This window comes from Thamnophis elegans, chromosome 9, assembly GCF_009769535.1.
Source record: "Thamnophis elegans isolate rThaEle1 chromosome 9, rThaEle1.pri, whole genome shotgun sequence".
Lineage (NCBI taxonomy): Eukaryota > Metazoa > Chordata > Lepidosauria > Squamata > Colubridae > Thamnophis > Thamnophis elegans.
Window position 1 is genome coordinate 59,682,056 of NC_045549.1, and position 16,061 is coordinate 59,698,116.

General features: G+C 37.2%; 1 protein-coding gene across 5 annotated transcripts in view; it reads left to right on the forward strand.

Moving 5' to 3' along the window:
• The window catches only part of RAPGEF2 (Rap guanine nucleotide exchange factor 2), a 205,849-nt gene that overhangs the window by 62,436 nt on the left and 127,352 nt on the right, over nucleotides 1–16,061 (forward strand). For 4 of the 5 annotated variants that reach the window (XM_032224681.1, XM_032224678.1, XM_032224677.1 and 1 more), the window contains exons 4-7: nucleotides 2,920–3,003; nucleotides 10,902–10,977; nucleotides 13,543–13,710; nucleotides 15,936–15,953. In XM_032224681.1, the coding sequence (XP_032080572.1) occupies nucleotides 2,920–3,003; nucleotides 10,902–10,977; nucleotides 13,543–13,710; nucleotides 15,936–15,953 (346 nt within the window). The remainder of the gene's footprint in view (nucleotides 1–2,919; nucleotides 3,004–10,901; nucleotides 10,978–13,542; nucleotides 13,711–15,935; nucleotides 15,954–16,061) is intronic. The other variant, XM_032224679.1, reaches the window with a different exon arrangement.

The window sequence follows — 16,061 nt, forward strand, 5'->3', positions numbered from 1 at the left end:
CTTGCTGTCTTTCTCTAAGAAAGGCAATTTTTGGGTGTCCCCATATTATTCTCCTTTTGGGCTATGGAGACAGGTGCAGGATTCCCCCAGGACCAGGGGAATTACATCCCGAAACAGAGGCAACACACAGACACAGACACAGACACACACACACACACACACACACACACAGAGTAGACTTCCTCTTTTAGGAGGTCAGAGTCCCTCTTTCTGTCTTTTCAGCTGTCAACCATGTGCAGGAAGGTGACCTCATCAACAGTGGGTCAGTGGATAAGGGCATGCATTGCCAAGGCATACGAACTTCAGGCCCTACTGTTTCCTCAGCGGATAACCTCCCACTTCACCAGGCGCGCAGCCACAACTGTGGCATGGGCAACACAGGCCTCATTAGAAGAGGTCTGTCGAGCAGCCATGTGGTCCTCTCCCTCCCCCTTTATCAAACATTATAAACTGAACATCTTTGCCTCGCTGAGGCAGCCTTTGGCAGGTGAGTGCTGCAGAGTGTTCACACAAAGCGCGTGACTTCGGACCAGACTGTTTCCCACCTGTAAGGACAAGCCAGCTTTGTTATGTCCCATTCCGGGATGCTATCTCCACCACAAAGGAGAAGGGGTGTTGGTCTTACCTGATACACTCCTTCTCATGGAGTGGAGATAGCATCCAGCCCGACCCTAAAGACCATTTGGTCCTCAGTCCATAAAGGGAGAATCTTACAACAAGACATGTCAAGTCTATCACTTTGTCTTCTCCAAAAGCTGGGGAATCCTAGTAACAAAGGCGTGTCCTCACAGCTCTGACAGACTCAGTCCAATCAGCTAAGCAGACGAGGTCAACCCATTCCTCGATGTTATCTCCACCCCATGAGAAGGAACATATCAGGTAAGAACAATGCTCCATCTCTGAAAAACAGTTGTTGATGCGCACCAGAAGGTGACAAAACTATAAAACTGGAATCCAAAGAGTTTGGACTCCATCAATAAACTGTTGAGTAGATTGTGTACAAATGAAAGCAATTCAACATTCTCCCCATGAATGATTGATCAACCAAGAGAAAACCAAGAACATAGCATTAATGCTTTATAATGTCTCAACCCTGGGTAGTGCCTAAATAATTAAAAGCTTCTCTTGCATTTGCAAATGCCAATGTTATGAGACCACCATTGGGAGAACATGGAACAATGGTGTGTATGACAGAATTGCAAAGAAAAAGCCATTACTTTAAAAAAGGAACACTGCTTCTTGCCTACAGTTTATAGAAAACTACATGGATGAGACAGAAGGCTATTGGAAGAATAATCTGTGAATATAGGAGTTGCAAATCAAAATGTTAGGGTTGAATGAAGTGTTATACAGTATTTGGCGAAAGACAAACACTGAATTATGGCATATAAGAACCTCATCCCATTTGTGAAAAGTCATGGTGTCATTAACTAGATTTGGGCACACTTTGCTGCCTCTGGATCAGGACAATTTACTGTTACTGGTGGAAATATGAATTCTGAATTACAGCAGCAAGAAGATGTCAGGATGATGTCTGTGAATTAAAGTTGAAGAGGAAGTCTATCATGAAGCAAGGCAGCAATCCAACAACCACAAGTTGTATGACCAAAGAATGGTTAAAGCAGAAGAAGAACGTTTTGACTTTCATCCTGTAGAAATGTTGTGGACGTCCCTGACTTGGCGGGAAGGATGGTGTTGCATTCCATTCCATGACCTTGGAATGGTCAGCGGCTCTCACAGGATGATAAGAAGAGTAGTTTTGATTCCCTTTATCCCAGCTGTCCTTCCTCCTCCCTGAGCTCCCCTCCCCTTGTCAGTTATGGCAGACTGGCATCTGGCAAAGAATAGCTGGTGCAGCAGGATGGCAATCCTGACACCTAAATTGAAGTTGTTTTAAAAGAAGGTTAGGCTAAAATTACTCCAAGCCAATGTACAGGATTGATCAATAGTTATTGTAAATGTTTAGTTGTAATTAATTGCTGACAATTATCAAGCTAGTTACTGAAAATAAACATTCATATTTTTTTGCCATATAGAAATATGTAACTTTGGGTCACACTCCTCAATGAATAAATGAACAAAGATAATGCATTCTTGTTATGCAGTTGACTAATTACTTGATTCTGTTTCTTTTTATGTAGAGCATATTTATGCAAAAATATTGAACATTTAAAAGGGTTCACAAACTTTTAAGGATTTCTGCAATCGATCAATATTTTTGATCCTAAATAACTTGCCTTATTTACTGGTTTTGTGGGCACTGGATTGGCTGGCAATGGACTTTTAAGTACAAGTCAAAGTATTAATTTTTACCCATAAAGCCTTTTATGGCTCAGCACCCAGGTAACTAAGGACTGCCTACTTCTGGAAGAACTAGTCCATCTGGTATGTTTGCACTGAATATGGATGCTGAATACTGAGTACTGAATAGAGCAAGCTTGATTTCCATTTGTGTGAAGCAGTTTACTATTGGAGATGTAAAATGCCACCCTTCTGGATGGCATTTTAGAAAACATTCAAAATACGGCTTTTGCACAGAGAGTTTAATTAACAATGTTTTTAACATTTATGGTTGCTAATAATGGATGCTAGGTTAGAGTATAAAGATGTTTTATTCATTTTGTTGCTGTAAGGATTTTGTCTTTGGTTTTATTGATAAATTGCTATAAGTGCTTGATTTGTCAGAATAGAAATAGTATAAATAAACAAGATAAGTACATTGTTTATCCTATATAAATATATGTGATAAGACATAGTGAAAAAAATATCATCCTTAGAAAATTTTCATCCGTTGAAACTAGCTTATCACTAGTACTTATGTGAATTGCAGCACTGTTGTATACATTTTATTTCATGACATACCTACTTTTTCTTCTTTTAAAACCATACATCCTAAAGTTTTCTTTTTCTTTTTAACAGTCCTGATGATATTGGAACCTGTTGGTATATTCTTCTGTCTGGTTCAGTATTTATCAAAGAATCAATGTTTCTTCCAAGGAGCAGGTATGATCGGAATTCATTTTAGTTTAAATACTTAAAGAGAAATTGGTTGCATCTGCATATTTAAAGATATATCAATTACCAGTACTGCATATTTGAATAGAATATTTATATCTGTGTTTCCAGTTGATAGGAACATACAGTATATCTAAAAGTGTATCACACTGAAAATACAATAGAAAGCTTTATACATGTAGGCAACCTCTGGTACAGAGCATAACAGTCTAGTCTGGATGTTAGCATGTAGACACAATCTGTTCTTTTTCAAAACTTTATCTGAAACTCTACCTAAACTATGATTTATACTTGATATTAGTTCATATTAATTTTATAATAAAATATATATTTTACTATTGGGAATATAAGATACCAACACATTAACCCCAAACCTGCAATATAATCACTATTGTCTAAAATATATAACATGTAGATTGTGTATCTTCTGGACCATGTCTATTGACTTCAGAATACTGCAACATGAAATTCAGCAAAGAGCCTCCTGGCCATGGCTGCTACCTGTTGTTTGTGAAGGAATTGAAATCTAGGAGGCACGCCAAATTGGGTACAGAATTGCCTGAGATAGTGCATAACAAGAAATGGCCCAGAATCAGAAGATCCTAAAATCCAAAGTTATTCAATCTTTCTATGGTTGAGTTGAAGCCTGTTGTTTTGTATCCATATCTCCTCCCCTGCCTCCATTTGATCAGATAGGACATCCATGGCATTGTTTGGAGAGTCCATAATTGAAATATATAGCTTACCCTAAACCAGTGGAAGACCTAACCCAGTGGCTTCATGTAGGTTTTAAATAGGAGAGAGCACTGAAGCCTACAGCATCACATATAACAAGGGCCATGGGTTGAACATCTCTGTTATCACTTTGCTTGGAACTAGCCACAAAAGAAAGAGGAGAATCAGCAAAATATTGTGCCACCTACTCCAGCTTCCAAAACTGGTCCAGAAGGGTACCATGATCAAGGACAGATGGACAATTTATGGCCCTCTATTGCCAGGTGTTTATTCATTTCAGAAGCATCAAATTAAAATGAAGCATAATATATGACATAAAATTTAAAATACAAAATTAAAATATGTACAAAGTAAACAGATCTTGCGCCAAAACTAGCAATCTTCATTACATCCTGTCATGCTGCCTCAAGTGTACACTGATTGGGACACAAAGAACAGGTATACATATTGTCTTCATGCCACCAGAATCGCAAAGAACATAAGCCTTTGGACAGCCTCACTTGTTCAGAGTGTCTCTGAATCTTGTACCTATGTGCAGCTTATTCAACGATTTCTATATTTCCCAGATTTTGTCAGACCTAGTTGCTAGTTCCTTTGTTGGTTCCATCCATTGTTGATTCTTAGTATCTTTCCATAGGTACATTCTGCTTTCAAATTCTTCAATGTCTTCCGTCAGCCTAAGGAAGCTTTATCTCTGATAAGAACTGGTTTTAGGCAATAGAGAGGATGTTGTCTAAATATTGATGATTTGAGCCTCTGTCTGTATGCTTCTTCTTCTCTATAAACAGCAGGTAGGGCAATGCTGGCTAGATGGTAGATCTTATCTAGAGGGGTGGGTTTAAGGCATTTGGAATAATTTTACTAGTTTTGTTCAGAACAACTTCTACGTTTCCAGCATGTGCTGATTTATACAGACTGGGCAGGCATATTCCACTGCTTAATAGCAAAGAGCTTTTGTGCTGGATGGGGTGGAAGTCTGCCAAATAGATCCTATATGCAACTTGGGGATCCTTCTGAACTAGCAATAAGCAGGTGATTGTCATAGCTAACAGAACCTTTGGATTTGGATTTATTTATTTATAGGCCGCCCTTTTCCCTGAGGGGACTCAGGGCGGCTTACAATCAAAAAGGAAGGGGAGTGTAGGACAATACGAAAAAAGAAATGTGCACAAAATAAATTAGACAATAAAACTCAACATTCACTCAGCATTCGGGAGGGGCGAAATAAGATTGTCCCCAGGCCTGACGGGTTAGCCAGTTCTTGAGGGCTGTGCGGAAGGCCTGGACGGTGGTGAGGGTACGATTGTTCAATTTCAATTTTGAGTTGTGTGTCAATTGTGTCCTTGATTGGAAGGCTCTACTTTTAGCTACTCATGGCCTGCCTCCAGAATGGATTACTTTCTACATGAGTTGTCTTTGAAGAGCACCTGGATCTACAACTGGCACAAAATATGGCAGCATGGGCAGTTATGTGTGTTCCCCAAATAGCACATATTACACCTCTGCTCTGTGAGCAACATTGTTGGCCATTTTGCTCTCAGGTTCAATTCAAGTTGCTACTAACAGCAATAGCACTTAGACTTACATGCAGCTTCACAGTGCTTTACTAAGCGGTTTACAGAGTCAACATATTGCCAACAATCTGGGTCCTCATATTACCGACCTCAGAAAGATAGAAACTGAGTTAACCTTGAGCCAGTAAGAATCGGACTGCAAAGTCCTGGCAGCTGGCAGTCAGCAGAAGTAGCCTGCAGTACTACATTCTAATCACTGCACCACAATGGCTCAATGGTGACTTATAAGTCATTGTAGAGCCGTGGTTGTGGTTAGAATGTGATGGTGCTACATAGCATGGCACCAGATTATTTGAGGGACTTCTACTACAACTACCCATTCCATCAGGTCTACCAGAGAGGAATATTATGGATTCAGTCTATTAAGGAATGTCATCTAATGGGATCCAGGAGCATTATTGCTTTGGAACATTATTCCCCGTGATGTTAGATTGGTCCCAAACCTGTTAGCCTTTCAGAAGGCTCTGAATACATGGCTTTGGCATCATCTCTTGAGATTACTGGAGCATGGAGCCTGCAAGTTAGTATCCTTATAATGTAGAATATGTTTAATAGTTTTAATGGTTTTTATTTTAGTTGCTTATTTGTAATAAAGTATTGCTTTTGTTACACAGTTTTGTGAGGCTTCCAGAGTCACAGATGTAAGACAGGAAACTATATAAGATTAATTAATTTTCTGGAAAGTTTGGAATGATATTATTTGCTGTTGCATTGCTTTTAAAAGGACTGTTAAAAATGGAGCATAATTTTGAATGACATTTTGACTTGCAACCCTTTAGTTCTCTTTGTGACATTGTCTCTGTAGATTATAATTGAGTTATGAGATGAACTATTAATCTATATTAGCAGAAAATGATGCATAGCCTTTAATAACTTCAATTTGCTCAGAGTATGAGTAGGGATGACTACAGTCTGTGGTCCTGACTTAGTCTTCAAGCAGTTTTAACTGGATGTTAGTAGCTTTATGAAGTATTCAAGAGTCAAAATTATAGTACTCGTTATTATGAAGTGGAAGACTGCAATCTTGAGAAATTCCTTGTCCTGCCCAGTATGCTTTAATCACTAGCTGTTGCCATCCACATAAGGGGAGATGAAATGTTTTAACTTCCTGCTGCAGAATTAGGTGATGGCATTTCTTTCTTCCGCATTTTCATTGTATATAGTTAAAGTTTATTTCTAATCTGATTGACTGGAGCAATCACAATATAAATATATAAATATCTGAGCTCATCTTTTTACACTTAATAGGTAGGACTTTATATATGAAGAATACAGAGATATAATTCACATCTGTAAAGTTGACTGAACGTATGATCACTTCTTTTAGGAAAATATTCAGTTCCCTCAATAATGAATGTTTATTCACATTGGTTTCAGCAACTTTACCTCAAATAGTTGACTTTGTGTACTGAGAATGAAGTGAAATATCCCATGAGGTTGTTTTGGAAAAATGGCTCACTGGCTCCAGGTACAGTGGGGCAAAAAAGTATTTAGCCAGTCACCAATTGTGCAAGTTCTCCCACTTAAAAAGATGAGAGAGGCCTGTAATTGACATCATAGGTAGACCTCAACTACGAGAGACAAAATGAGAAATCACATTGTCTGATTTGGAAAGAATTTTTTTGCAAATTATGGTGGAAAATAAATATTTGGTCACCTACAAACAAGCAAGATTTCTGACTCTCACAGACCTGTAACTTCTTCTTTAAGAGGTTCCTCTGTTCTCCACTCATTACCTATATTAATGGCACCTGTTTGAACTTGTTAGTAGTATAAAAGACACCTGTCCACAACCTCAAACTGTCACACTCCAAACTCCACTATGGTGAAGACCAAAGAGCTGTCGAAGGACACCAGAAACAAAATTGTAGACCTGCATCAATCTGGGAAGACTGAATCTGCAATAGGCAAGCAGCTTGGTGTGAAGAAATCAACTGTGGGAGCAATAATTAGACAATGGAAGACATACAAGACCACTGATAATCTCCCTCGATCTGGGGCTCCACGCAAGATCTCACCCCGTGGGTTCAAAATGATCACAAGAACGGTGAGCAAAAATCCCAGAACCACAAGGGGGACCTAGTAAATGGCCTGCAGACAGCTGGGACCAACATAACAAAGGCTACCATCAGTAACACACTACGCCACCAGGGACTCAGATTCTGCAGTGCCAGATGTGTCCCCCTGCTTAAGCCAGTACATGTCCGGGCCCATCTGAAGTTTGCTAGAGAGCATTTGGATGATCCAGAGGAGGATTGGGAGAATGTCATATGGTCAGATGAAACCCAAGTAGAACTGTTTGGTAGAAACACAACTCCTCGTGTTTGGAGGAGAGAGAATGCTGAGTTGCATCCAAAGAACACCATACCTACTGTGAAGCACGGGGGTGGCAACATCATGCTTTGGGGCTGTTTCTCTGCAAAGGGACCAGGACGACTGATCCGTGTACAGGAAAGAATGAATGGGGCTATGTATCATGAGATTTTGAGTGCAAACCACCTTCCATCAGCAAGGGCATTGAAGATGAAATGTGGCTGGGTCTTTCAGCATGACAATGATCCCAAACACACCACCCAGGCAACGAAGGAGTGGCTTCGTAAGAAGCATTTCAAGGTCCTGGAGTGGCCTAGCCAGTCTCCAGATCTCAACCCCATAGAAAACCTTCGGAGGGAGTTGAAAGTCCATGTTGCCCAGCGACAGCCCCAAAACATCACTGCTCTAGAGGAGATCTGCATGGAGGAATGGGTCAACATACCAGCAACAGTGTGTGCCAACCTTGTGAAGACTTACAGAAAATGTTTGACCTCTGTCATTGCCAACAAAGGATATATAACAAAGTATTGAGATGAACTTTTGATATTGACCAAATACTTATTTTCCACCATAATTTGCTAAAAATTTCTTTCCAAATCAGACAGTGTGGTTGTCTGGATTTGTTTTCTCATTTTGTCTTTCATAGTTGAGGTCTACCTATGATATCAATTACAGGCCTCTCTCATCTTTTTAAGTGGGAGAACTTGCACAATTGGTGGCTGACGAAATACTTTTTTGCCCCACTGTATTTGTTTGAAAACCGTCAAGTCTTTCTGAAGATCAGTATCTCAGACCTGGTGCCTTTATGAAACTCCATAAATACTTTACAGTAAACTCTGGATCACATTGTTAGGCTAGAAACTTCCTCTCCCAGGGTTTCCTTTAAGAAAATGAAAATTATCCTGTAGAATCTATTAATTCTGCTGAGAAGAATGTTAATGCCTTAGTTGATTGAATTCAGTAAATGGGATTACAGGCAAATTAAATTGCATCTTCTCCAATGAACTGAAGCTTTTACAAATTTATAATTCATTTTTGCTGGAATAGTCTACTTTGCTGACAGTAAACAGCTGTGAAATGTTTTAGAGAACTCAGGATTATGGTGTTTTCTGAGAGCAGTCTGAGCAGAATGTCAGATTCAATTTTTGTCTAGTAATTTGGTTGTGTTAGTTATACTTATTAAAATAATGCATTTGTAATTTTGATTTTATGATAATTTCTATGGGCATTTTAATTGGTTATATCCTTTTACTGGATTGCTTTAAATGGATATGAGTATTGATTTGATGATGTGTAAATAGAATGGATGAATGGATGGATGAATGAATACAATTAACAAATTTTTGAAATTATTACTAAGCCCTCCAAAGCTACTTATAACCTGGTTCAGATGCTACTTCCCCAATCATATGACTGTATTTTGGATGCTCAGCAACTGGCCCACATGTGCAGCCTTTTGCTGCAGCCTACTGTCATATTTATGACTTTTGCTAGAAACTAGAATTTATTTCCAATCCCTAGCAAAAACTGACCTCCAACAAGTGCAGCATTTGCTTTATAACTGTGATATTTGCTTAGGGATCACCAGAAAAAGGTCACAAAACTGAGTTGGTCAAATCAGGATCTGCTTTGCAACCGTCATGACGTACAACCGTAATTGCAAGGCTCAATTATGGTCTTAAGTAAAGGAATACTTGTAATGATAAGCTTTTCAGCATAGCAGTAGAAGGTAAAAGACCAAAGTCCTCTATTAAATCATCTGGTATGAGCAAAGAATTGCTGTATTATCTATACATAATAGCAAAGGTAAATACATCTGCCAAGTTTAGTCAGAGATCTAGCTATCTACCATTAAAGAGGAGTTGGATGAGAAGTGGAAGACACATTTTTGGGGAGATATCTACTGCCAAGTGTCCTTTATAATACTTTTATTTGTATTATTTTATTAAAATAATAAAGCTACTTTATTGTCCAATGCATGAACAGATCAAATGAATTTTTAGTTACTAATTGCCATGTCCAGTTGTTAAGCATAAATAGCAAAGAGAAAGAGTTGCTAGAACTGGAGCCCATAGTTAGGTATTTATACTTATATCAATATTTCTGTTATGCTTATTTTTTCCCTTAACTTTATAATTACTATTTGATATTCCTATTAAATAGTAATTCCTGTTTATTTCACTATTTTAATAAATGAAAATTTAAAAATTAAAAGATAATCTGATGGCCTGACTGATTTAAAATATGATGTTTTCTAATAATTTGCTAGGTTATGACAATTCAGTCTTTTTCCTTGTCAGAAATCCACAATGAAGAAAACCTTGACCATATCTTTGTTTATTGAACCTTTAATAAGAGATTTCCCAGTGTCCCCTGAGCAACATTCCCTGTTTTATTTTTTTGTCCAGATGAGATCATTATGATGATGTATTCTAAGGGACAAATTTATCTGGAATATTTGGGGTATTATAGATCTTGTACAGTGTATAATTAGGAACAAATTGTTATTTTAACTGTCACACATTATTCCATATAAAATACCTTTGGAGTTAGATGTCAAATTCAAGTGTTCTTGCCAGCTGGTAACTGTAAAGGAAGAGTGGAGTCTAAAGAGAGACTCTGCTCCAGAAAGCCTGCAAATCAGTCCACCTTGATTATGTAGTCCTAAGAAAAACTTGATTAGTTTAAATTAACTGCTCACAAATCATCTTCTAAATATATGGTTGGTATTGTGATTATTTAGGAACAGGATTAATAGAAGGTAGTTGCTATCTCTTCTTAGCAATAGCAATAGCAGTTCGACTTATATACCGCTTCATAGGGCTTTCAGCCCTCTCTAAGCGGTTTACAGAGTCGGCATATTGCCCCCACAATCTGGGTCCTCATTTTACCCACCTCGGAAGGATGGAAGGCTGAGTCAACCCTGAGCCGGTGAGATTTGAACCGCCGAGCTGCAGAACTAGCAGTTAGCTGAATTGGCTGCAGTACTGCACCCTAACCACTGCGCCACCTCGGTTCTTCAGTCAACCTTCATCTCAACCAGAGAATAAAAAGGTCTAGGTAGCATCATACTAATCAGTCGTAACACAATCAGTTTAGAATAGTTGAACTCATTATTTAAATGCGGGGTATTAATGGTAAATTCTACGCGCACACACACTTTAGCAATGGTATCAGCTAACAGTTATATAGCATTAATTTGCTTAGAAGTTTCTTTGATTTTTCAGATTTTTTTTTCTTCTAAATGTTTTTTCTCTTCTTTAGTTTTGGGAAACGCTCTGCAGGAAGCTTCAGGCGTGGCTGTGAATGCATTGTTCTAGAACCATCTGAAATGATTGTGGTAGGTATAACTAGATTAATGCCGGTAAAAAGTCACTTTGCCATATTGTAGCTATTATTTGCCAAAATACATCTGCTAACAGTAGAGAGACTGTCTATAATCTTAATCATTTCAGTGACTTGGAACATGTGATAAGGAAAGAAAGTTTTTGTCTGTAGGAAAACAAAAACCCTTAACTGTTTGCTTTGTAGGTTTTAACCCCAGCTCCAATAAAGAATTATTTCAAAAGTGTTGGGAAAAATAAATTGGAGAAGTACTTTTTGTTGTTTTAATTTCTTTTATAATTTCCTTCATTTTAATAGATTCCATCTTGTTTTGCATAAATTTAAGCTCCTTCATCTTTCCCTATTCCACACAGTTTAGACGTGACAACAAATTTCAGTCCCGAGTTTGGCTTAGTTTGTGACCAATATATCTCCTTCAAACTGTAGGAGGAATGAGGGCTACAAAATAGGTCAGGCCATTTCACAAATGCCAACAATGTGGGGTTTAATTTCCATATTTTGAACAGTGTTTGGGTAAACAAATTTGAGTTTAGTATTTGGGTGGGAATATCATGAAATCCCAGGCTGAATTGGGATGTTGAAGAAACCCATTAGAGAAAGTAAATAAGCAAGGGCAGCAACGGAAAGGAGAGGGGATAAGGAGGGAAAATAAGAAAGGGTAAAGCAGAGAAAGTAAAGGTGGGATATTAAGAGTAGGAGAGAGGGTAAGAGGAGAAGGGAGGAGGAGAGAGGAAGAAGAAAGAAGGAAGGAGAGGAGGAAGGAAGAAGGCAGAGAAGGGAAGACGGAAGGAGAAAGGTGTTGCAAAACAAGATGGAAACAAGGGGTGGCAAGAAAGTGACCCAAACTGTTCTATATATATATGTGTGTGTAGAAATGAATATAGAGATTATGATGAATTGACAAATGTTAAATATCAATTATAAGAATGTATATCTAAGAATGAATTTGAAAGGGAAAAATAAAAAAAAAACTTTTTACATGGGATGGTGAAGAAAAAAACAACCTTGAAGAAGGTAATGACCACTTCTGTAATGTTGTCAAGAAAACTATAGAGAAGTATCAATGAAGAACATGGTAACAGCATAGATTTAAAGGAAACTATTTTACATGAATATTTTATTACTGTTTGATGCCTATTTCAAAAGGGCAGCAAGTGCATAGCAGCACTAATACATCTGGTTTTTCTGTCAGAGCAATGCCAGAGTGCTCTGGAATTGGAGGAGATTTTGATTCCTCTCGTTCCAAGGACAGACCAATCATTGTTGACTCTCAATTTCTCAAAGAGGCTGAACCTATTGGATCAGACTATCCCAGGTGACTAATGGACCCAACTGGATCCCAGATGGAACTTGGGGTTAGTTCGGAAAGCCTGCTACCCAGTCTGATTGAAGTTTTGATGGCTGTGTGGAATAACAGTGGTAGTGGCTTTAGATCAGATTGTGCCTTAGTGGCCTCTCCACACCCAGGATTCCTGATGTTCCCCATGGTACACGATGGAGTTAAGGGATAACTTAAGTGGATTAAGAGACATCTAGACCATCACTGGAGAAACACAAAGAGCGAAGAGGATTGGACAAGAGCTACAGCAACTATTAATACCTAACTCACAGCAATAAGGGTGGTGAATACTACTAGAAACTAGTTCTCTTCCCTTATTGTGTTTGCTGGTAGCTGCCCAGCCATCCTCTTCCAGGTGACTTGGTCCCTCCTTGGGGGGAGAAATTCTGAAGTATACCTAAAGGGTTACTGTGAAGAATATGCTGCATATCTGCCAGATAAAATTGGTGCATTCACTCTACATTGGATCCTTAGAGCAGAGTCTATGGAGGTGATGAGGTCTACGTCTTGCAAGGTGATCTGGCAAGTGTGACCCTTTAGAACTTGAGGACGTGGATAGGGCTGCCTCTGCCACTTGTGTGTTAGATCTGTGCCCCTCTTGGCTAATGAAGGCCTCTTGGGAGGTGATGGATTAGTGGATCTGACCAATAGTTAACTCTTCCTTAAGAGAGAAAATGGTTCCATCAATTCTTAAAGAGGTCATAGTGAGCCCCTGCCTCAAAGGACCATTGCTCAACCCAGCTAGCCTGGACAGTTTTTGTCCAAAGAGAGTGTTGCATGGCAGCTTCAGAGAAGTCTGGACAAAGCAAATTATCTAGAGCCCTTTCAGTCAGGGTTAGAACAGGGTTTGGTATTGAGATGGCATTGATCATGGTTGGGGATGATTTCTGGTGGGAGCAGGATGGAAGTAACGTACTGGCCAAAGACTAGTTCAGATAATAAACCCAATAAAATTTAAGACAGAGTTAAAATACATTTGTAAAACAACCTATATAACAACTATAGGTGAGATCCAGGATACATATGATAATATCTAAAGTTCTCTTTTAAAGCATAGCCTCAGTTGGATTCACTATTTAAAATATTATACTTTTTGTAGGTAGTAAACTGTGATTTCATATCCTCAGAATAAAACAAATCTTTGCAAATGCATTGGAGACCATCTGTTAATGTTGCTTAAAATACATTTAAAGTACATTATTACATTTGCTTATTTATTAGGTGGATTACATGGATGAAAATGAAGAGTATTTCCAGCGACAAGCTTCACATAGACAATCAAGAAGGAGATTTAGGAAAATCAACCAAAAAGGAGAAAGACAAACAATTATTGATACTGTTGATGCTTATCCTGTAGGGAAGCCACCCTTACCTAGAGGTTATCATACGGTAAGCTGTTAATATTTTTATAGTATATGTTGCAGTGTAAGTATGAGAATTAGAGCATGAAATTGCTAATCATTAACTTTTTTTTTACTGTGAAAACTGATATGATCAAATTATTCCCTGTGTAGAAGTTGCCTTGCTTTTATAATAAGTAGTTATGTGCAGAATGCATGTTAATGTGATAGATATTTAAAGTACAATTTACATTAAATCTTATGTCTGAAGATTCATATCAGTGAATTATTGTTACCCCTTTCCAAAGAATAAATTTGTGGTGTGTTATCTATGTAAGCTTAATTTTACTTCGTCTCTTCTCAACATATTAAACTAGACTATGTATCTTCCACTTGTATGCTGACATAATATTACATCATTTAATAAATCTGAACCAAATCTTTATCATCTGAGAGAGCATTATGTTGCATAATTAGTTTGCAAATGGTTTGGATACTCTAGTTGAAGAAGACATATTTTTACTTTAAAGTTATAATATTTGACTAATGTTTAAAAAGTGTTTGTATTTTGAAATACCGGAGTCTTCGTGTCAGCTAAACTTTGCAGGAGTTCTGTAGTGCAAGAATTATATGATAGCTTATACTGCCATTTTTCATTATAAAAGTAGGTTTCTGGAGCAAATTATATGAGGAAATAAATAAATATACATTGAGTGTGACATTAGAAATATCTTTGGTCACAACATTAATGCTAAGTAGAGTATTTTTTGTGGGGGTGTGTGTTATTTTTAAATATGCTGCTTTTTTTGAAAGCTTGAAATGGTACACTACTAACAAAAATATAATTTTTGTTCAAAAGTGTAATTTTATTTAAGAGTTCTACATAAATAATTAGAGAATAAAATTTCCTTTTGCTAAAAAGAGGCTCTGGCTTGTGGCTCTTGCTTCTGAAAGCCTAACTTTTTCCTGACAAATAGATGGGCTCAAATAGCAGAACTATTTTAACTGATTTGCAAATGGGTTCCTGAGGAGAGAATTACTGTTGAAGAGATTAAGATTTTCATAGAACTTATAATAAGAACACAGAATAATAGTGCTGTACATTCACTATGTGTACATTAATTTTAAGACTAACACTTCGAGTTAGTCCATGGGTAAATTATATAACATAAATTGCATACAGTATGTATTAACTTCTTTTTATCCCCAATTACAATGTTAGGCATTTCATTCTGTACCAATAGATAATTTGATAACTATTTTCATTATATAAAAGCATGAAGAATCAGACTTTTAAGTTACATAAAGAATTCACTTGGGAAGACATGACATTTTATGAGAGAAAAAAGTATTTTAATTTTGTAATTTTGATACAGTGAATTAATCTTTATATAATGCAGAAAAGAGAATCTTTTGAATTGTTTGGTATCCTTCAAGTGCTCTCTCTGATTCTAAAGTATTGGGGAACAACTTTTTCGACAATGTTTGTTCCTTTATGCAGCCAATTTCTGTTTACAATTATTGTTGGCCTGTAAATGTTTGCCAGTATCAAAAAGCTTTCCTTTATATTTTGTGAATATGTTGAATAATCCTGATTATTTATTTTGTTTATCTAATAGAATAGTTCTCAGGGAAAGGATTGACTTGGTAACTTTCTGTATGATTTTATGAATTCTTATATTTGAACTCCATACCCTAAAAATACGATGCTTTTTGATATGTTTTAAAAAGTATAAAGCAGAAACATTGATACATTCCATACATTTGTCCAAATACACGTTAGGAGCAGGCAGCACTTTGGCTATGGTCCTCATATGTACTCATTGTAAATATAATGCTTCATTACACAAGTTTCCCTTTTTTTGTCCCTCATTGTAAAGGCAGCAAGTCAGGCTATAAAATAAAATACGATTTACATGTTTGGTTTCTCAACACAATTTCCTTTACTTGATTTATAAAACAAAGATTTGCTGAGGTTGCACATGCTCATTGAATTATGTTTTACAGGCTGAAATAAATAACATATAGAAAGGAAATATACATAGATGAAATCTATTAAAGAAAATTGACAAATTTTAGCAATACTAGTTTATATTAAATTACTAATATATAACACTATATTAAATGACTAAGTTGCCTAGGGAAAAAACTTCCTTACCTGAAAACTTCCTTACCTAATAGCAATAGTTCATAATAGTATATGTTTTGTTATATCTGATTATGTTCATCTTTTCCTTTCCTCCTACATGGCATTCATTTCATTTTGGCTCACAGGAATGCACTAAACAGCAGGTATTGTAACCTATCTGTATGGTCCTTTAATGTTTATTTTCCCCAAGTTTCGTATGTGACTAATGTCTTCATTCCGGCTTGTTGCAAATGTGTGTCATATCCCTATTG